The sequence below is a fragment of the Pseudopodoces humilis genome, chromosome 10 (genome assembly GCF_049639895.1).
Source record: "Pseudopodoces humilis isolate 2021_Gansu_Grassland_sample_001 chromosome 10, ASM4963989v1, whole genome shotgun sequence".
Classification (NCBI taxonomy): Eukaryota; Metazoa; Chordata; class Aves; order Passeriformes; family Paridae; genus Pseudopodoces; species Pseudopodoces humilis.
In genome coordinates, this window is record NC_142209.1 from 12024342 (window position 1) to 12045840 (window position 21499).

The following is a 21499-nucleotide window of genomic DNA, read 5'->3' on the forward strand; positions in this document are numbered from 1 at the left end:
TGAGCTGCTGCTGCAGAAACATTGTGCTGTGATTGTTTTGTTGCAAGAGACAACAGCAATAAATAGTTAATAAAATAACCAGGCAGTGCCTCAGAAAAGGGAATATGTTTACCCTTGAGTATACAGTATCATTTTACCTGCTTGCTCTGAATGACACCTTTTGCATGCAGCACATTTTGTACTGATGAAGCAATGCCATGGCAGCTTCCTGCATCTGCTCTCTCTGCTGCCTGAAAGTGGCTGTAATTATTAACGTGATAGCTAATCAACAAGAATAACTGCCAGAAACTATTTATTGGCCTCAGATTTCTCTTCTCCAGAAACTGAGGACATGAAAGAGAAAATGAGTGTGCAATATGTTCATTGGTTGCAATATGTTCACTCTTATCTCTACACTTCTTTTGTTGATATCCAGTTACATTGTTCCACTGGAGGCTGAGCCATAATATGCAACAAGAACCTGTTCTGCAGTACTTAAAAGGAAAATTAAAACAAACCCATCACTAACTTGTGATTATCTTCCTTGAAAATATCCATCTTACACTGTAGTTGTAAATAAGTGATGTGCGTACTACCTGCTGTGGATGTTCATAACACTATTGTTTCATTTGAGTAAGCTTGATATTTTAAACAGTATTGCCATCTTGTGGTACGACAAGTTTTATCATTTTGTTTCTTTTTTCAGCTTTTTGATCTTTATTTATTGGCAAGAATTCCTGAAATGCTGTAGCACATGCAACAGAATAAGTATTGCCCCAGTTATAAAAGATTCACAGAAAGAAAAAACCTGTATCTGAATGTCATAATGTATTTGAATGTTCATCAGTCCTTTAACAATGTAATTTTATCTTCTTCCACCGAAAGGAAGGGAGTAGGGTCATTGTGAGACACCTGATTGTAAGTCTGTCTCATTAATTATTGCCCACTTTTGAAATTAGTTTGTTCCAGACACGTATCTTTCAGCAAGTGTTTGGACTCTTCATGTGTGCCAAGCAACACCTGGTGTTACATGCTCCCACTGAAAAAGAGAGGCTGTCACTTATACTGCAGATTGAGACCTAGGCAAGACATTTTTCTCTCACATAGGAAAAATGTCAAGCTACTTATTTTCTTTTCAAATAGCAAGTCTTACATCAGGACTTCTTATATTTTTGTTATCAATCTTCTGGTGACCCCGAGAGACTATTACCCAACACACACCCAGAGCCAGGACTTTCTATATGTGAAGCAAGGCCCTGTAAGTGAGCAATGATTCCCCTGGATCTTCGCTCTTTCACACTCGTCTTGGAATTGTTCTACCTGCTATAAAATCAGTAGATTTCAATATTCTGGATTTGAGGTCCTGCAGAAATCTGATGATTACTAAACAGGTACCTTTGAAAATCTCACCAGTGTGGAACACTGTATAGTGTACATGAACTCACAAACTACATCTTTTTCTTTCAGGACACTGAATTTATGAAGAATTTTCTGATTTGGAGGCAAAGTCCAGGGACACCACATTGTTGGGGGGGGAATTTTATTGGCAAATAACTTTTCTCAGTAAACCACAGATTCCTGACAAACTTTCTCCATATTCAAGCTTATCAAAGCTGTACATGTTGGTGAAGTATTCTGTAGGAGATGCTTTCTGGGGATGGTCTGAGACACAGCAAAGACCTCTATAATCGAGTTAGGTGTTAGAAGTTTATTTCAGGGTGTGGGATAGAGAGAGAGAGAGAGCCTGCTATGAGCCAGCAGACAGAGCTCAAAGCGGGCTCAGAGAGAACAATACAAAAGGGGGTAAAATATGAATACATGAGCTCAAGACTTAAGATTGCTAGGAAAGAGAGTAACAGAACAGAAGTGAGAGAGCCAGGGAAAAAGAGCATGTAGAAAGTGTAGAAAGAGTGAGGCAAGAGGGCTAAGAGAGCTAAGAGAAACAAGAGAACCAAGAGAGCAGCAAGAGAGACCAAGAGGGCTAAAAGAGCGTAGTAAGAGAGTAGCAAGAGCTAAGAGAGACAAAGAAAACTAAGAGAGAGAATTCTCTTTTACAATTACTTATATAACCTATACATTTGAATATTCTATTCCTTCACTAACCAATCTTTCTATGTATACTAATACAGTAACATTTGTGTGCAACCTATAGAAATCACAGTTTTTGCATATTTTTAGTTATCTCAGGGTCTTTCAGAGCTTTCCTTATAAGGCTGGGGAGAGGGGTCTCAGCTTGGTTTTATTGCAGGAAAGAATGTGTTCTGGCATACCAGCCCGGTTTCTTTGAATTATTCAAACCATGCTATCATTTGTATTTCTTCCTTAGCCTTTCTGGCTACAGAGTCATATTTATAATTTCTTTCTAATTCTACCTTCCCAACAGTATTCTGTTTTAACTTTCCTGGCCACTAATCAAAATAGATGGATTGTGAAAGTATCTTCAGCCTGGAAAGTCCCAAAGTGAGTAGCCTGGTAATGGAAATATGCTAAACACAAAAAACAAGGTCTGCATTTACGTATGAGTTTCAGGACTGAGTTATAATAATTACTGACATTCAGCTTCTTCCTTGAGCAGCGAGCAGTGCTGGAAGATCTGTGCTACATTGTTCCTGTTTTTACTCCAAAGTTGAATAGCCTATTCCAAGAACACTATTCTGCCTGGCAAGAAACTTTCCCTCTGTAAGAAACCAGAAAGCGAACATAAGAAAATAAATTGAGATATTAACAATCCTTATGTCCTCTGATGGAGAAAAGCAAAATAAATTATTCTTTCACTGCAGTGATATCAGAAAATGTAGTGTTGTGATGGTTTGGGTTTCAGAACACACTACACATGATGTACTGCACATCTTTTATACCTAGAACCTGACTGAGATGAAAGATGAGGATTAAATTTATCTATGCATGAACGCAGTGAACATCTGCCAAAATATATCTAGTTATTTTAATTCTCCTGTTCAACAAAGCTGACCATCTGCTCTGTCATCAGCAAAGACCTTCTTCTGAGAGCTAAATCAAAAGATCACCTGTCTTATGTACCTTGCTCTCACTTAACAGAAACAACATTTTAATGGTATCCATCTGTAGGAGTGATGGTGACCTGCAGCACGTACATACTCATTGAGTCAAAATTAGCAGCTGGAGCTGTAGAAAGCAGAATGTCAGTTTAAATGTTTAGGCTCTATCAATGACTAAAAGGCATCAAATTAGGTGTATGCTTGAAAAAGTCATTCTGTATAACTGTAATGCAGAATTTTCAGACACCTATAAAAGCTAATGACACAGAAATTAAAATATACACACATTTCTTAGGGTGATCCTAAAGTAAATTAAACCATTGAACTTTTATCTTTATATTTCCAGGTACACAATAATGCAGAAAGATTCTATCACTGCATAAAGTATAATACAATCATACAACAAATTAAGTGGTTTTTAATAAAATACTGAGTTTTAAAATAATAACATATAATATATTATAATATTAAAATAAAAAACTGAGTTTTTAATATTCTGCTTTTAGTATAATTTCTCAAACTATAGAAGAGCACATTCTATTTTATAAAGGAAAGTAAGAAGCAGATGTAAGAACCCTTACTTCAGTGCCCAATAAGAGAAAAGCATTAGAGAACAGGATATTAACAGATCATTTGCCTTAGTTAATGGGTTTCTGAATTGCTTGCACAGTCATCACTGGCTTTGCAGAATTTTAATGTCTTAGTTTCAACAGTAAGAATGTGGAAGCTTTGCAGGGTTGAAAAGACTTCAACAAAGTGTTAACTTTCCCAAAGAGGAAAATCTTCCAGAGCCAGGGATCTTTGGGGCCTGGCTACCCTGGCTCAGGCTGCCTGAGGAGAGCTGCTCCAGCAAGAAACCCCCACGTGTCTGTTCCTGCAGCCCCAGCCAGCTGACCTGAGCCTCCAAACCCTGCCAACACAATGCTGTGCTACAGTTCTGCCAAAACGCAAAATTTTCTCTAATTGAGGCTGCATTGTTGATGTTTAGCAAAAGGCATCATTTATGCTTTGTGCTTATTTGCAGTTATTTTGTCTAGCACTGGAATGAACTTGTTTCTGTGTGCTGGGTATAGTATTGTCAGCAAAAATTACACGACTTCATAATTTCCTATCAATACCAATTAGTGGTTATTTTCCAGAACAGTCCAATGTAGATGAAGCTAAGCTATTAACAATATTAGTATTTACATTACCCTGATGATCATGATTCAGCTTCTTTAAATAGGCACATCAGTATGTCTGTGTAAGAATGCACTTCTGTAGACAGTCTTTTTAAATTTATTTTTTTGTTGTTAGAGACTCATTACTGACACATCACTTCGTATTCCCAGATACATGTGGCAATTGAGCCTTATCTTTGAATTACACATGATCTTTCTGAAATAGTTTTTAATTGAAAAATCATAGGATGGCATTCAAGGAGTAGAGATGATTTGAAATTAAAAAGAAAAATCAAGTAATGCTTTGCTTCACTACACAGCTTCACAGCAGCCTGTCTTCTTCAGCCTCCTGTCACTGCAGTTTAATCACTGGGCTGGGCAAACTGGGGGGAAAAGGGTCTCTGATATTCCATATAAACTTGATGCATTTTCTCCTCCATATAGAGTGGCCAGTTTCAATATGTCAGATGTTCAAATAGATGACATCAGCATACTATCTCTGAACAAAACACTTTCCCCTGTGCTAAAGTTGTCAGGGTAATGGTAAAAAGTAATTCTGAAGGTTGATACCAAGTATAATTGAATGTGTTCAGGGCACAATTGCAAATCTCTTGAAAATGTCATAAACTGTGCAAAGCTACTTCCTTAGTGACGGTTTGTTGAGCATAAAAATGGAATTGGAAGAGCCTAAGCTATTTATTTTAATTCAGTGAGATACTCAGCAAAGCTTACAACTCTGCTACATTCTGTACAAATGCAAGGTCTCTTAAACACACAAATGATGTAATCTATATTGTAAATATAGATCCAACACTGCCTTTTTGTGTATCTCTGTGTAAATGCAATACAAACACACCTAGAGAAAGAATATATTTACTTTGCACAATTTAAGTACTTTCAAAATTACACAGCAACAGAATTTTGGTGTTATACACTCTTTATCTCTGGTTTATTGCAGATTGTTTCTACAGTAAACAGCAGCATAATTTAAAATAGCAAAATTGTGCCCATGACTTCGGTGGCAGCATGGACAGTTTCTCTAAAATCTTTAGGTACTTGTTTCAGAAAATTGGTACATTCACACTTATTAACACTTTGGAAAGTCCTCAATTTTGCTGATACAAGCATTTGTGGATTTGTGTAGTATGGCTACAAGCTAAAAACAGGCAAAGGATGTAGGCAGTGCAGAGAATACCTTGTGAATAAGAATGCATGGAGCCATGGCCTGAAGAGTTGTTGCCGAGGTGCTCTACAGCACTACGCTCCTAAAAGTCCAAAGTAATTTTAATTAGTAGCAGCACAAATGTATTTTGAACAGCTGAGCAAGTAATTATTTCATTCTATATGTGACTGCCTTGAAATGAGACACGAGACAGACCTATCAACTCTCCTGCTTTCTTTATGAGACTATTCCACATGAAAAGAGAGGGAAATCATCTGTTCTCTTTTCCTTCTTCCAAAGCTGAAGTCACCTCCCACCACAGAGGGCGAAGGGAGAAGGATAGACATCAGGTTTCCTTTAAAAAAAAAACAACAAAGTTTGAAAAAGAGTTGCCATTTCTGAGAAATAGAAGGAGCAGGAAGAGTTCAGACTGAAAATGCTTTACTGAGTAAAGGGTGTTGGGCTTCAGTAAAAAGTTCTCCACTATTCCTTCATTTGTTAGGATAAGGGTGAATTAAAATTCTATCTCACTTCAAAATCATACAAACATCTTTAAAAAGTTCTAATCTCAGAACTCAATAAAAAATAAGACTCAGTATTTCAAACACTTTAATATGCATAAATAAAATAACGGTATCTTGTCAGTCTTGGTGCTAATTTTTTCCTATAGCGATATTTAATCTCAATGAAAATTCTAGATGCAAAAGAAATGTGAGATTGCACCATTAATTTTCCCAGAAATAAAAACTTATTTGCTAATTCAGATTCCTTAGAAGTGATTTGAAAAAAATTGAGCATAAAGTGAGCCATAAATATTTAATTTAATTTCCAGCTAATGGCCTAAGGGATATCCTGGAATCATAAGGAATGAAAAAAAAAAACCTACACATAGATGTGTACAAATGTGTGTGTATGGATACACATACTATATATACATATTTATACATGAATATATGCTACTTGATTTTACAACAAGTCAGACCACTTGTTTCCAAATACTTTCGGGGTAGACAGATGCATCAAAACAAGGTTATCTACACCTGCAATTATTATGGGTTAACTAACAAATTTTCTAAGTGTGTAAGTATCATATCATCTTAGGCCAAAATTTTACTGAATTGTGTAGACTAGAAAAATTTTATTACTAGTTTTTTGTGTCTACCTAAATAAAAAAGAGAAAGGGAGAAATGAAAGTGCACTTCATTTTGTGGCAGTTGATTTAATTCTTGTTAATCAACACTACACTGACACGCAACATACACTTAGTTTCTTGCTATTGATACGAAATCAATAGCAGGGGAAAGAAAAGGTATTTTTTAGGGCAATTAAAGAGCGATGAACTATAATATGAAAATATAAATTTTATCTTACTGATAAAAAGAAATCTGCCCATAAAGTCCATTAGGCAGTAGAGTCGCACTTCAAAGGAAGTCATGGATGGATCAACAAAGTCATGTTCAAAGCAGACCACATTAAATATTTAAGATTTGTGTTGAGAGGATCATCTTGTAATTATAGTGTAACTGAAATGACCCCAATGGTCTTATCCAACCTTCTGATCTCTAAGTGTGGGATATACAGAACATGGCACTTGAGTGTGAAGCTCAAATGAACAGAAAGCCACCTGTGTCCCTAGAAGATGAGTATTTTTCCAAAGTTAGCAGACATGTAAAAGGGCACTTGTATTTCATCCATAACAAAGAAGATAGTGAATCACGGCTGGATTATGGGATGTTTCCTTATTTTAGAAAAAACACACGGCCCTCCACAGTGAAGTTACATCCCTTCTCCAGCTCCTCTGCTTTGTAAATATGCTATAAACGTATTAAGACAAACCTCGTCCAGTGTCATGTGAGGTGCAAAAATTACTTAACTGGTTGCACAATGAGGTTTTGATACCCACACAGTGCCACAAGGAATATCAGCAGAGATAACATGTGGCTTTCCTCCTGAAGAGTTGTAGAAAGCATTTTCCCACAATGTAAAAAAATCAGGAACATGCGTTTTTATTGCAGCTATTTTGGCTTCTGTTACGGCAGTTTTTACATGTGTAGGTACTTTTTTTGCAGAATGGCCACATTTGCTTCTCTTGGCAAGCAATGGGGTATTTCTGTAGAGACCACAACTTAATTTATGATATTGAGGCTGGCAATGAATGTGGTAGCTATTATATGTAAAAGATGGGTAACTTTAAACATTTGTAGGAGAGATACTGAAATGGATTCCTGTTAGAACCCTAGGCACAAAGACTTTCATGCTTTCTGTGCTAACAGGCACAAACCCACAAGAGAACAGTTTAAACTGAAGCCGTAGAAAAGGCTTCCAAAATTGATAGACAGAACTGAAACTGTGAGTGTGTAGTTTAAATAGAAGTGTATTATATCACGTAGTAGAAAATTTAGACTTCAAGGTTTTAGAATATAGCATATAGAATATATGCAACAAGATAGAGGTTTTAAGGTGTTGCCTTGTTCTTTCACCTTCTTAGATTTTACGTAATATTGTGTGATTAGAAAAATCCGCAGTGCAGAACACAGGTGTTTGGTTACTAGGTTATAAGTAAAAACAAGTTACCCAGCATTTTATAATTGGGTAGTTGACACTTAAAAAGTCTTAGAAAAAGGTACTTGGGGCTCCATTTTTTAGACTGTTAGCTTAGCGTACAGACGAACTGTCTGCGAGAATGTAATCTAGATTAAAAAAATAAATAACTAAATCCGAATACAAAAACCATCTCTCGCTCATTAATCCCGACCTTAAGAAAAAGAACATCAAGGCATTTTACGCAGTGGTGCTCCTCGGGTGAGGAACTCAAGGTCGGGACTTCCCTGAAGAAACGAAGAAAAAAGCAGCTGGAAGCTGGAAAAATCCCCGGGGAAAAAGGAAAACGACAGCTCGGAGATGCCTAGAAGCTAGTGAAATGGAGGAAGCAGAAACCCGTGCTGCAGGTCGGACACGGAATAGGGGACCCGAGGAATCATCTGACGGCAAAAGGTCCGGTACGCTTCAGGCTTAATCGTATTTAATTACGGGAAACGTAATGTCCAGATGATAGAGAGACGCTTTTCATCTCCTAGAATCAGTGATAGAAGAACATCCCGTATCTGTCCCAAAAGAGCAAACAAAAAGCCTCTTATCTTCCAGCAATTTCCAAATGCAGACCCGAGGGCTCTGTTCACACTTTTGGGACTCTGTTCAGCTCAATTATATAACGCAGCTACGCTGAGAAACACCGCAGCGGCAGAACTTCTACCTGCTTGCAGGGCTGTTCATGAAGTAACAGCGAGAAGTGTGGTGCACGGGGGCAGGCAGGAGGCACAAGACAGGTGATCGCAGTCGCCCCCAAAACAACCCCGAACAGCAGAAGGCAGCGGGGGAGGAGCCCCGCCTGTTCCCTCTCAGGCAGCGGGAGGGAAATCCCCGGCGAACGGGGGATATCCCAACCCTGCGGAGTCACTTCCCACAGACCGGGGATCAAGCCGGGAACAGAACCCGCGGCAGCAGCGGAATATCCTCCTCCCGGAGAAGAGGGAGCGGGCAGGGACAGCTCCGCCGCCTCTCGGAACGGAGAGCAGCCCCGCAGCATTCCAAAGCGGCACGTACGGCTTTGCCACAGGTTTTTAAAGCTGCAGACGCGGCTTTGCCTCAAACCAGCGCCACGGGACTCCGTCTCGGCGCTGCAGACAAGCCCCCGGCGCAGGAATGTGGCCCCTCCGAGTTTGAACATGGCGGTTCCCTGAAGCACTGCTGCGCATGCCCAGTACGGCACGGAACGTCAGCGCGATGCAGAGACCTCACTGCGCATGCCCACACGGAGCCCTCAATGGAGCATGCGCATTGCTATCGACGCCATTTTGTAACCACCGAGACTCGCACCTTCCAGCAACAGCGCCGCCTCCGGCCGCTTCTGTTACTGCAGGGAGAAGTGGAAAGCGCGACGAAACAGTTTAATCAACAAAAAGCAAAAATACAACAGCGAGATAAGGATTTTCTCCCAGGAGAAGAGACAGATTTGCAAGATGCAGGTTCACCGGATCCAGGAAGAGATCCATCAAATTTTAAATCAAGGGAATTTTCAGGAAGAAGTTTAAAATCAATTGACTGTGGTGAAGTGAGAACAAAAGCTTTAGAGGAGATTTTGACATAGCAAAAGAAACAGATAAAACACAGAACATTTTACACAGATTCCAAAGAACAGTAGAAGACTTGATACAAATCCATTTCTCATATTTTTCATACACATTTACTTCTCTCTTTGTATCATCTGAGCTCTCTTTTTATAAGAGATTTTAATACCCTAGCCTGACGTAGCTTACAAGCCTGATACTAAAATATGACAATCTATTTGTCAGCACAAGGTCTTTACTTTTATAATAAACTAAATAGATAGTTTGCAACAGGTTACAACACTGTAAAGTTCTATCATTCGCAGCTGCTTTAAGATATAATTTCTTTTCCCAGTTAAAGCATGCATGTCCTATCTACAAGACAAACATGATGCTTGTTGAACTACTAATTTTAGTCCTGTTTTTGCTGTTCCAATCTGCAATTTCTACCCATACAGTTTGTCCTCTAGACAAGTAAGTCATGGAGGACTTTGCCTCTTCTCTGTGCTCTGTCTTGTTCTATCTAGCTATCATTTTCGTCAATATTGATATTCCTTCTAGCTTGCCACTTGTCTAATTGCTCTGCCCTGCTGTCTGTCCAACACTGCTCTGTCCTGTCCCTGTCACCACTGCACATATCAGCTGTCCTTTGCTAACTGCACTGTCTAGAAAAAGATAGATTCAAGGAGTATTTGTGCAAAGGCAGAAATGTGCACAGAACCCAAATGGAGAAACCTCATTTTATTAGCCTTTATTGCCTTACTTACTGTTCTACCCCATTATCTGTCTTAACAAGTTTCAGAGGAACTTCTCCGAGATGCAATGATACCAGTCCATGGAAACCCACGTTCACTCTGTGCCAGTTCAGACAACCCACAGTCAATCTCAGCAGGAAGGTTCTGATAAGTTGTTGATCCCAATATGATCTTGCTGCAGCTTTACAGTAAAATACTGTCCTGCCATTTTCTACCAGACGATGCAAATTACATGTTTAAATATAATCAAAAGCGTGATTACAAATGCTGAAGAGCAGGAGGGTAAATGACAAGTGAAGAGAGATTTAGATGTCTGTAGAGGTGTGGATATATGTTTCTGAAGCTACTCTCATTTCCAAGAAACTTAAATTTAGAGAAATGCTATTCTTGGAATTGTATTGCTTTGTGACGTGCATTAGCAGGTCTGCAGACCAAGGCTGCTGCTAGATCTTCTGTGTCTTTAACAGTGGGATATGACCCCATGACTTCTTAACAAATGCTTGTTAACCTCAGTTTTCTTGCTAACCAGGGGTATAAAATAGGCTTTTTCCATTCAATTCACTTTTAGTACCAGAAAAGAAGACACAGGAGAAAACAAGAACACCTGAGGGGAAAAAAAAATTACCCTTTTTGCCCTGGTGTCAATCTGTCCAAGTGTTCCTCTTCTTTTTACTGTTGCTAAACATTATGACTTGTGAGATTCAACTTGATTGGTATCTAAATGACCAAAATTCAGTCCATAGCTATTCTGTAAGTGATTTTTTTTTTTATTCTGTGAGCTCAGACAGGAATTATTTGAGCTTAGTCTTGACAATTTCCAAGGCACAGATACGCTTAGCAAACCTAAAGACAGAAGAGGTTGGACAATAATGGCATAATAAATGGTACATTTTTAAGTACAGAGTGATTCCAATACTTGAAATCTACCATGAGGTCATGTAAGGTAATGAATCAACATTTTAGTAGCCACTTTCCACACACATTGTAAGGGAACAGCTCAGGAATAACACCAATGTAAAATAGGCCAAAATTTGAATGTTCATTATTATAAACATAATGAGTTCCACGTAGTCACCTTGCTCATACCATAAAGGTTAACTTTCTTCAAGGGTCTTTTGACTGACTTCATGCTCTTGAGTATTCAGAATATTGCAGAAATTAGCATGCACAATTATTCTCATTTGTCATCTACAAACACAAGGAAGTGCTAAGCTCCCAAAGGCTTTCTTCCAACTGAAATGAAAAATAAAATATGATGGCATATTTACCATGACATCACACTTTCTTTTTTGGATGGGAGGAAGGGAGCCCCAAGAAAACAACAAACCAAAATAAACCCAGTCACATAAATCTTGGAATAATAGGAAAGTATAATGCAGTTAATTAAGCTGGCTACTGCTCAGTCATGTTGGCTGGATAATGCAATCTAATTATTAGTTTAGGACCAAGAAATATCAAACGTTTGTTATTCTCTGACAAACATTTGGTATGTCCATTTTCAAGTCAGAAGTGCCACAGCACAGCTCACACTTTACTGCTCTCCTACAGGGTGCAAGTCACTTTCTTAATCCTACCCTAAATGCTCTGGCTATTTATCCCCACCCTAAGTGCTTTAGTGTGCCAACTGGGTGAAAATCCAAGCACTCACTCTCACTTTGACTCTGGTAACTGGAGATAATTCACCACTATCATCTCAAACAGTGTCACCAGCATTCATTCTTACAACCATTCTGATTTAACATTAAGGCAAAATTAAAATTGCCACAGCATGAAAACACTTGCAAACTGTTCATAATTGGGCAATGAGACTAATACCCTAAGACTGTTAAAAACACAGATTGCAGATAAACACACGATCGGCAATTTAAAAGTTAGTGTTGTGTGTTGAGGTTTTCATTTGTTTCCCCTTAAAAGAAAATAACTTGAATAAATTTTTTACAGTCTTCATAAAAGAGACAATAGATTGTTAGTTTCCCTTTATAGAACTCCTTCTTCTCTTAGAAAAGTAACAGCGATTCAGGGAAATAATAAGCTGGCACAAAGGCATGCAGAGCTGAACAAAAGTTTCTGTATTTGCTGCTGCACTTAGCAGAGAAAATAAATTGCCATGAATAATTCAGTAAACAACTTTCTGGTCCACTCATAGACAGTACACTAGGAGTTCATGGTTTTTCTAATCTCACTATTTATTTCCCCTTATCTAGCAAATACACAATTTTAACTCTGTGGATTAAACCCACTAGAAGGATAAATTATCAAATCACAGTTTCTTTTTTCTGTTTGTATGAATGTGAAAGTGTTTACTTCCTGAATGTCTCTCTCCCTCCCTCTCTCTCTATATATATACATATGTATGTATATATATGTATATATGTAACTTAAATATGAGCAGTGAGCAGTTGTACATACAAGCAGCTATATTCACTTTGCTTTATTGTGCATCACATCCATGAAATTCTGATCAATATTATGCTGAAAGCCTCATTTGGAGACAGAACTATGGTGGGGAAAAAAACCCAAAATGAGAAAGAAGAAAAAAAATTTAAAAATAAATAAGTAAAATAAAAAAAATTGTAAATTTACAATGCATTTATAGACTCAGAGATTAATAACACAGCTAAAGTCACTGTTGGGCCAATGAAAGTGAACACTATTTCTAACAGAAATTTCTAAAATTGCCTCAAAATTCTAAAATTTTATGATTCAGCAGATCTGTTGTGCCATCCTTTTGTGCTCCAGCAAATATCTTATCTTAAATTTGATAAATTTCATAACATAATTTCAATTTTTCATTGATTACTGGTATAAAAAAAAATGAAGGCTTTAGTGTCATCACTTCACATAGAAGAACAGCAATAGAGATTATAAAAATAAACATTTCCTAGTAGTAACATTTTTTTTTAAATTTAGTGATTAGCAGTAATTTTGACTGTAACTCTGGGTTTAGTGAGTTATCTAAAAGACCTGGTGGTGCTCGGGATGACATCATTACTTTCTTCATCATCTTTGTGCTCAAATTATAAGACAATGTGCCAAAATCCTGAAATGAACAAAAATCAAGGTCTGAATGCAAGTTAGGTCCTTTCAAAGCAGTGAACATTTGGCCCACAAAGTTTTACTTACACCTAAAGAGTGTCTCAGGATTTCTTTTTCTCCATGTTTTATTTAATGACACTGAAAAATGCAGAGCTACATGAACCTACATTAAATAAAAGACTCATTGCACTCAAACATACTTGGAAAGTGAATCCACATACATTCACAGACACAGACAATTTTCTCCATATTCAGTCTGTAGATTTATGGACTCCTCGTATCGGTGTGTGTCATTTCAATCATTTGCCACAAAAGCTGTGGGGCTTGGGGGTGGATTTGCAATTTGAAGTGTGAAGTGATTATTCCATTTGGAATTGGGCCATGTCTGAATAATAGAGTGTGGAATCCTGGTTTCTGAGGGTAGAGCTGAATGTTTGGCTTAAGACAGTTCCTGTCAATTTCAGAGGGCCCGAGGACTCCCTGAGCACCCTCTGTGGGCAAATACCAGGTTTGCAAAGGCTATGATCACCCTGTGACATGAGTCCCCTGATCTCTGGCACCTCTCCACTGAGAGAGGGCTGCGTGCATGGGTGCAGGAGGTGCTGGCCACAGCCAGCGAGGGAGACAGATGGGAGCTCCAGTGCTGGGCCAGGGACACTTCCCACATCATGACTGCCCTGACAGACACTTGGAACCCTTGGGAACACCAGTGTCCACCTCCTACACCACAGAAGGGGAACAGCCCTTAAAAGTACACCTTTACCTCAAATTGGAGTGACCTCTTTCCATGTTTCCATCCAGAATGGGATGTAGTCAGCACTTTTGGCCTAGCAGAGATTCTGACTTAAAGCAAGGCTCGCTTTTACCTCAGAATTTTCTCACAGCTGACAAGGCATTTGGGAAAGCTGCCAAACCTGTGCTCTGTTTGCATAATTCCTTGAGATATTGGAGAATTAGGGAGCCTAACTCACCGGAGGCAGCAGTTTGCTGTGCCTCAGCAAGTGGCACAAGGTGTAAGCAATGCCTGGGTACATAGTGTGCTCTCAGGCGCCTTCAGCACAGGGAGCCTCAAACCGCTGCGGCAAATGATACAAGAGCTGAGGCTTTGCTTTGTCCAGGCACAAGCTGACTGTGAACCAGGTAACCTGCTGGTTTCACTGGTGCCACAGCCTGGAACTTCCTTCAGTGACCCAGACCGCAGGCTTGCTTTGTAATATGGAAGGGATAAACTCTGTATGTAGGCACTGCTCACAGCTGACAGCCCACGGGGTGGCTGCTCTGGGATACAACTGTGTTTGTATGGATCAGCCCTGGAAATACTGCATTTTAGCTTAGCCAGGTGCTGACTTGGATTCTTTCTTTTTTTGCTCCAGGGTTTTTGTTACATGGGAACTGGAGTGCTGCAATGTCTTAAAACCTACCACTGCATCACCACTAGGTATGAGGGGATAAAGCTACATCTAATTCATTAAGGGAAAAACATTACTCTTCAATTTGAATGCCATTTATTATTCAATAGAGAGTTGCTCATTCTCAAAAACCAAGGAATAAAATATAGGGGAAACATAACAGACCAAACAGAGAAGGGTATTTCTCCCAAATTATAATTTTGCATCAACATGGATTGCAATAAATGGATCTTCAGCATCGGTATTAATCTGGAAATTAGCCATTCCATCACCAGAAACAAACACTTGCTTTCCAGTACATTTGTTGTCTTCCTTTTGTCCAGAAATAACATCACAATAGGTACCAGCAGGCAGTCCAGTTTGCAGATAGACGTTCATATTCCTATGGGAAAATAAACCTATTTATGCATTGTCTTTAAAATATTATTTTAATATTTCAAATTGTGTGTAAGATTTCTGAACCTGATCTTACTCCCGTATTTGAAGGGCATTGTAAATAATGAGCTTTCTGCTCCCACCCCTCTAACTCTCCCATTTTAGCTCTCTGGACCAAGCATGCTCAAATAACTCAGGTTGGATTGCAGACAAGGCATGCTATTCTCTCTGGGGACACTATTTCTGCCACTCACTTACCAGTCATCATTATTGAAGATGATGAAGCCTTTATTACCACGGCCAAAAGCCACTTGATTGCTGCCATTGTCCCACCAGTTGGAGAAAGGCTCACCATCCACCACGTTACGGAAGATAACCATGTTCCTGAAAACACAAGCAATGTCTGTCACTGCACCTGCAGCAGCTCTAAAGCCACGTGGAGCAGGAAGCAGAAGCAAGTGCTTTTACATCTTGTTTCTCCCCAGTGCCCTACCTGATCTGACGCCAGCGATGTTCACAAACCCAGTCGTTGCCGCAGGTCGTGTCCTCGTTGATTGTAACAGGCTTTGTGGAGCCATCCGCGTTACTTGGGGGCCCAACCCAGTCATTGATATCCTGTCATTAAAAAGACAGCTTTATATCTTCTGACTGAAAATGCAGAGAGCCCCTCTGGAGAGCAAAGACAGAGGGAGCATCACAGTTTCACCGGCTACATCCAGCATGGCACAGGGAAATCACCTGACAAACTGAAATGCACTGCACTACTTCTCTGGCCCTCTTCTAACCCTTTATCCTCATGGATGGGTCTTCAGCATTAATAGCTCACCTTTCCATTTTCAAAATATCTTGGCCACCGGAAACTTGACATCACACGTGTGAACCCGTACGGGTGGGCAAGCATGAAACCAGATGCCATTTTATAGAGCCTGTTTGTTGGACAAACAAGGAGTGAGACATGGAAGGAGGAACCTGCCAGAGAACACACAGACAAACAAGCAAAAGCAAGAAGCATCACCCAGACAAGAGCAATCCCTTACCTGGCATCCCAGAAGGTGAGAATAGAAGCTCCACCAGCCCCGTGTCCTCTCTGGTTGTCGTGGTTATCCACAAAGACCAGGGCTCTGTCGGAAGGCACAAAGCCCCAGCCTTCTCCCCAGTTCCTAAACAAAAGCACAGACTTGAAGCTACCCTGTCAATTGGTGTATCCAGTGAATCCTGGATAAGTTGCAGCATCTTCATCCTTACTTTAAGTAGGCCATCTTTTCTCCGTTCCACTTGCGGATCACTGTCCCCAGCTTGGCACCGTATTTGAATTCTGTCACTCGGCCATTTCCAAAGTATTCGCTGCCTTTGATGGGCTCTCCACCCAAGTCAATTACCTGGTACAGGAAAACAAACCTGTATCCCTTCTTGTCTTACAAAGACCAACAATGCAAAGTACAGAACTCAGCATGACTTCTTGCTTTACATTGAGAAGAAAGTATTTATGTAGCTGTGCTGTGTAGATCAACACAAAGTCAGTATAAGACATGAGAGACACAAATAAAAACATGAAAGAAGAAAGGTAAATTTGATTGACAGTCTGTTGTGGAGGCATTTTTAAGAATCAAAACTACCTATGTCTGCAGGGCTCCTCTAAGTAAATTGTGAGCTCCTTCTAGGGTAAATTGGATGAAGATGTATTGTTGTTCCTCTGAAGGAGGAGGCAAAAAAGATACAAAAGACAAAGGCAAATATAAATGAAAAAATGTGGAGATTACCTCCTGGTATATGAAAGGTTTAGTTCCTTCAGAAAACCATTGAGTATTTAGATTATTCAGCTTGTCCAGAAATGCTTTTATGTCCCCAGGCCACATGTGCTTGGCAGCATCAAGTCGGAATCCTGCTACCCCAATGTCAATGAGATGGTTCAGGTACTCTGCAATCTTTGAGCGCACATAGTCCTTCTCCAAGGCCAGATCCAGGAGGCTGGACAAGCGGCAGTCCCGGACCTATGCAACAGAAAAGAAAATAATAAAGATATCTGTGTATTACACCAAAGGAGGAGTGGAGGTGGGGTAGTAGTTAATGATGTTGTATTGGACTGGGAAGAAAGAAGGGAGTGATATCCAGAGTAAAGGTTTTTTTCTTTACAAGTCTCCATTGCACATGATAAAGCCCTACTGTCCTGGAGACAGCTCAACACCTGCCTTCCAATGGGAAGTGAATAAATTGTGGTTTTCTTTTTACCTATTAAATTGTCTTTATCTCAATCCATGAGTTTTCTCGGTTTTACTCTTCCAATTCTCTGCCCCATCCCACTGAAAGCAGGAGGCTGAGGGGTGTTTAGCTGCTGGCTGAGTTAAACCACAAGTCCTCTTTGATGCCCAACATAGGACTCAAAGGGTTTGAATTACCGATGGCTATAATTAACGTGCTAGATGGAATTTATAGCTGTTATTGCTGTTTGGCTAACAGGTGACAGGCTCCTGTGCTTGCCGTGGGGCTCGCTGGCCTCACTGTGCAGTCGAGTCCAGGGCTGATGAGTGGCTGCTTTGTGCTGCGGCTGCAGCTGCAGCCCGCGCTGCTGCTCCGCTCCCTCCGGGACCTTCTGATCGCGGCGCTGCCCACGGCCTGGGCTGGCACCTGGCGCTGCTGCTCCTGTGCCGCTGTCCTGGACACGCTGCAGCTCCGGTGTGCACTCGAGCCACAGGGACTGTGCCCTGGGGTGGCTCCACGGTGGCACAGGTACGTCTGGGACAGTTTCTGGCCACGGAAAAGTCCACAGCGGAGCGGGCACGTCTGGAAGTGCCCGTGGCCGGGGCTGTCAGTGCCACAGCAGGGGCAGCCCTGAAGGCTCGGGGCCCAAGGACAGGCCCGTGCTGCAGCAGGTACAGCTTGAAGCACCGGGGGCTGCTCATGGGGCCGTGCAGGAGCACCTGGAAGTGCGTGGCCATGGATAAACCCCCAGCGGAGCAGGAGCACCCTGCAGGGACTGCAGCCGGGGCGAGGCCCTGTTGGGCGGGTTTGCTTCCTGAGGGGACAGTGGCTGTGGGTGAGGCCGTGCGGCAGCAGATCTGTCCCTGAGGGCCTCATGGACAGGGCCGTGCTGGAACAGCCGCCCCTCAGAATCCCTGTGGCTGTGGATAAATCCATGGAGCCGCAGGTGTGTCCCTGAAGAGCCCGTGGCTCACAGAAATGGCTGCACTCGGGGCACGTACAACCCTGAGGTACTGCAGTCCCTGGGTAAGCCCGAGCCAGAGCAGGGGAAAGGGGAGGAGTTCGTTATAACATTAAACATGAGGGTCTAGTCCAAAGGAATGGGGAGTGGAAATAGCTTTAAATTGTAATCCAGGATTTGAGATGTGTGTTTTAGGGATTAACATAGCAGAAGCCACCTGAACCAATGAAGGACAAGCCTTACATGAAGCAGAGCAAGTGCAGAAACATTATGATGTATTGTTGCAAAGTGGCTGAAGGGAGAGCTTGAGAAAGGGCTGTTACATATTCTAACTACAAAAACCAGGAAGTTGTGTAACCACTGCACCGCCTTGCACTGCTGTCAATTTTCCAAGGGGGCTCCTTATCATAATCAACTGAGTTTATAGGCTATAAAAATGAGCTCATAGACTGAGCTGAGTACACTGAGCTCAGTTCAGAAGCAAACATCTGCACATAGGTTCTTGATTTCTCAGTACTTAGAATATTTTGCGCCACACGTACCTATGGACACTACTTCATTCACTTGACAACTGCCTAAGCACAGGTTTTGTGAAGCACTACACCATTTGATTTTACTGTAGAGTTAAAAAAACACGTCAAAAGAAAAAAATAAAAAGATTTGAAAATTTTGCCAAGGGAAGTTACCTGATATATATCACCATAATTTTCAATTTCTCCACTTGCAGAGTGACATTTGCCATCATTGAAATCCCAGCCAGAGTATGGTACAGCTGGAAAATCTCTGTTTCCAGCATTAAAATAGCTTCCACAGGTAGAATGTGTGCCTGAACCACCTGCAGCCCCACACATATGGTTGACGACAGCATCCACATAGATACGAACCTGGAAAAGCAATATGTGCATTTCAGTACGTTTTGTAGCAAACGTGAAGTGATAGCCAAGGCTTTACCACATCACTATTAAGTTGATTTTTTTCCCTTTCAGTTTTTTCTCAGTTGACACTTCCTTTGAGGACAGCAACACCTGCCCTCAGTTTATACAGCACTTCTTGCTGTATCAGACACAGATTTCCAAGGCACTTACTCCAACGTTGTTGCATCTGGTCACCATGTCTCTGAATTCCTCTTCATTTCCTGATCGAGTGCAGAGCTTGTAGCTAATGGGCTGATATCTTTCCCACCAGGGTCTGTCTGGGTTAGTAATAACAAGGTTTTCATTTGGAGGCGAAACCTGCAGATGAAATTACGTACTTTGATAAGAAATCAAATGGTTTTATTTCAGCATTTTAAGGGCTAAAATCTGCACTCAGGACCTCTGCCCTCAGGAAGCTCAGTACCCAACCCAGTCTCTCTCCCACAGCAGAAGTTCAGGTCTGTGAGATGTCTGTCTTGTACACTGGCAAGAAAGACATTTTGGTTTGTACCTGTGGGTTGCCCGAGTCAAGCATGGGCCTGCTTTCGAGGTCATGTGCATGGAAGGGCTGAAGCCACAGCCATTATTATTACCTGTAATAGTGACAGCCTTAGAAATGCCAAACCTTGTTGCTTCCATACTTCCTTTTGAACAAGGTAAAGAGCTTTAACTTCTACTTAGCTTTCAGGGGAAGCTTTTCAGAGGAAAGCATGCCCCTTTGTAACTGATCTGGTAGAGATACACCATCATTCACTGGTCCTGCAGGGTTGGGGTTGCTTCTAAAAGCAATTACTACTTCCAACCCTCCCTCCTCAGCAGCAAAGTTACTTGGAGATGACGGTCTCCAACTCCAGCATTTTGACTAATTAAATATTACAATGCCATTTTCCTACCACTCAGGAAACAGCTCACCTGAACACCTCCAAATCCATTAGGAGCTAAGTAGCGTTCACACTCCTGTGCAATATCCTGCCAGCGCCATTCAAAGAGATGCACAATAGATGTTCTCTTTGGGAGAGTGTTGGGGTTGTACTGCCCCCAGCAGAGCCCTGCAGCTGCGAGGAGGAGGAGGATGACTTGCATGGTGCCTTCAGTGTAAGGCTGTGGTCTCTTCACTTGCTATTTATGTGCCTGCAAGATGAGGAAGTTCCTGTAGCAGGTGTCGAAATTCACATGGATCAATGCTATCAGTTATTATTTAAATAGCTAGCTCAATATCACTCCTTTGGTTTGTTTTTTCTCCTGGATTACCCAACAGCTGAAGATTAAATACCTTCTCACAATGATTATACGCCATCATAAACCAAGTGGTCCATAAGCAGTGCACCCAAATCCAGAACTGCACTCTTTCCAATCACACAAACAAAGATACTTTAGCAAGAGTATTCCAAAACATAACACCCAGACCCTCAAAGTGGTGTCTGGAAGGAAAAAGGAGTGGGAGGTGATTGAAAGATGACTGGAAATCTAACAGCATTAGGAGAATGAATAGGTTTGACAGCATTCAGAAGTGTCTTGCTCTCAGGATTAGACTGAGTTCAGACCAGGATACGAACAATTGCTGTGGTTTGACACTGGCCCAATGCCAGGCACCCTTGAGAGTTGCTTGCTCAAACTCCCCTGCTACAGCTGGGCAGTGGAGAGGGAAAAAAAAAACTAACAAAGGGCTCATGACAAGGACCAGGAAAAAACATTTCAAGGGCAAAATAAGTTCAACTAGAGGTTGCAAAGTGAATTTTATTACCAACAGAATCAGAGGAGGATAATGAGAAGTAAAATAAGCCCTTAAAACACCGTTCCCCCCCAGCCCCTCCTCCCTTCCCACAGACAGTGCAGGGAGACCCAGCGTGGGGGTTTGGTCAGTTCATCACCGAGGTTCTCTGCTGCTGCTCTGGGAGAGGAGTCCTTCCCCTGTGGACCGTGGGGTGCCTCCCATGGGAGACAGTTCTCCATGAACTTCTTCAGCACGGGTGCACTCTGCAGCATCTGCTGCAGCCCGAGTCCTTCCCATGGCAGACAGCCCTCCCAAAACTGCTGCGATGTTCCCACGGGGTGCGGTCCTCCAAGGACAGGCTGCTCCAGCCTGGAAGCAAAGGCCTCCTCTCTCCACTGGGTTTCCAACTGGATCACAGCCTCCTCCAGGCATCCACCTGCTCCAGCATGAGCACCTCCTGCACAAGCTGTGGGTGGATCTCTGCATCCCCTGTGGATTTCCATGGGCTGCAGGTGGATCACTGCATCCCTCGTGGATCTCCATGGGCTGCAGGTGGATCTCTGCATCCCTTGTGGATCCCCATGGGCTGTGGGTGGATCTCTGTGTCCCTCGTGGATCTCCATGGGCTGCAGGTGGATCTCTGCATCCCTTGTGGATCCCCATGGGCTGTGGGTGGATCTCTGTGTCCCTGTAGATCCCCATGGGCTGCAGA

The 21499-nt window shown here is 41.5% G+C and overlaps 1 protein-coding gene across 1 annotated transcript; it reads right to left on the reverse strand.

The window, feature by feature from the left end:
- Positions 1 to 14703: 14703 nt before the first annotated feature.
- LOC148183678 (pancreatic alpha-amylase) lies at positions 14704 to 20156 on the reverse strand. The gene is made up of 10 exons (XM_005520926.3): positions 19986 to 20156; positions 19245 to 19391; positions 18846 to 19043; positions 16760 to 16990; positions 16245 to 16378; positions 16037 to 16159; positions 15826 to 15925; positions 15493 to 15614; positions 15258 to 15383; positions 14704 to 15006 (listed from the first exon to the last, which is right to left on the reverse strand). The coding sequence occupies exons 1-10, from the start codon at positions 20154 to 20156 to the stop codon at positions 14817 to 14819; spliced, it is 1542 nt and encodes a 513-aa protein (XP_005520983.1). The 3' UTR covers positions 14704 to 14816.
- Between the last annotated feature and the right edge of the window lie 1343 nt (positions 20157 to 21499).

Excerpts from the sequence above, each read along its gene's own strand:
- LOC148183678 (XM_005520926.3), bottom strand. The coding sequence starts at position 20,156 with ATGCAAGTCATCCTCCTCCTCCTCGCAGCTGCAGGGCTCTGCTGGGGG. Across the intron at positions 19,044-19,244 it reads CCAGATGCAACAACGTTGGA|GTTCGTATCTATGTGGATGC; the intron begins GTAAGTGCCTTG and ends TTGCTTTTCCAG. Across the intron at positions 16,160-16,244 it reads GAAAAGATGGCCTACTTAAA|GAACTGGGGAGAAGGCTGGG; the intron begins GTAAGGATGAAG and ends GCTTTTGTTTAG.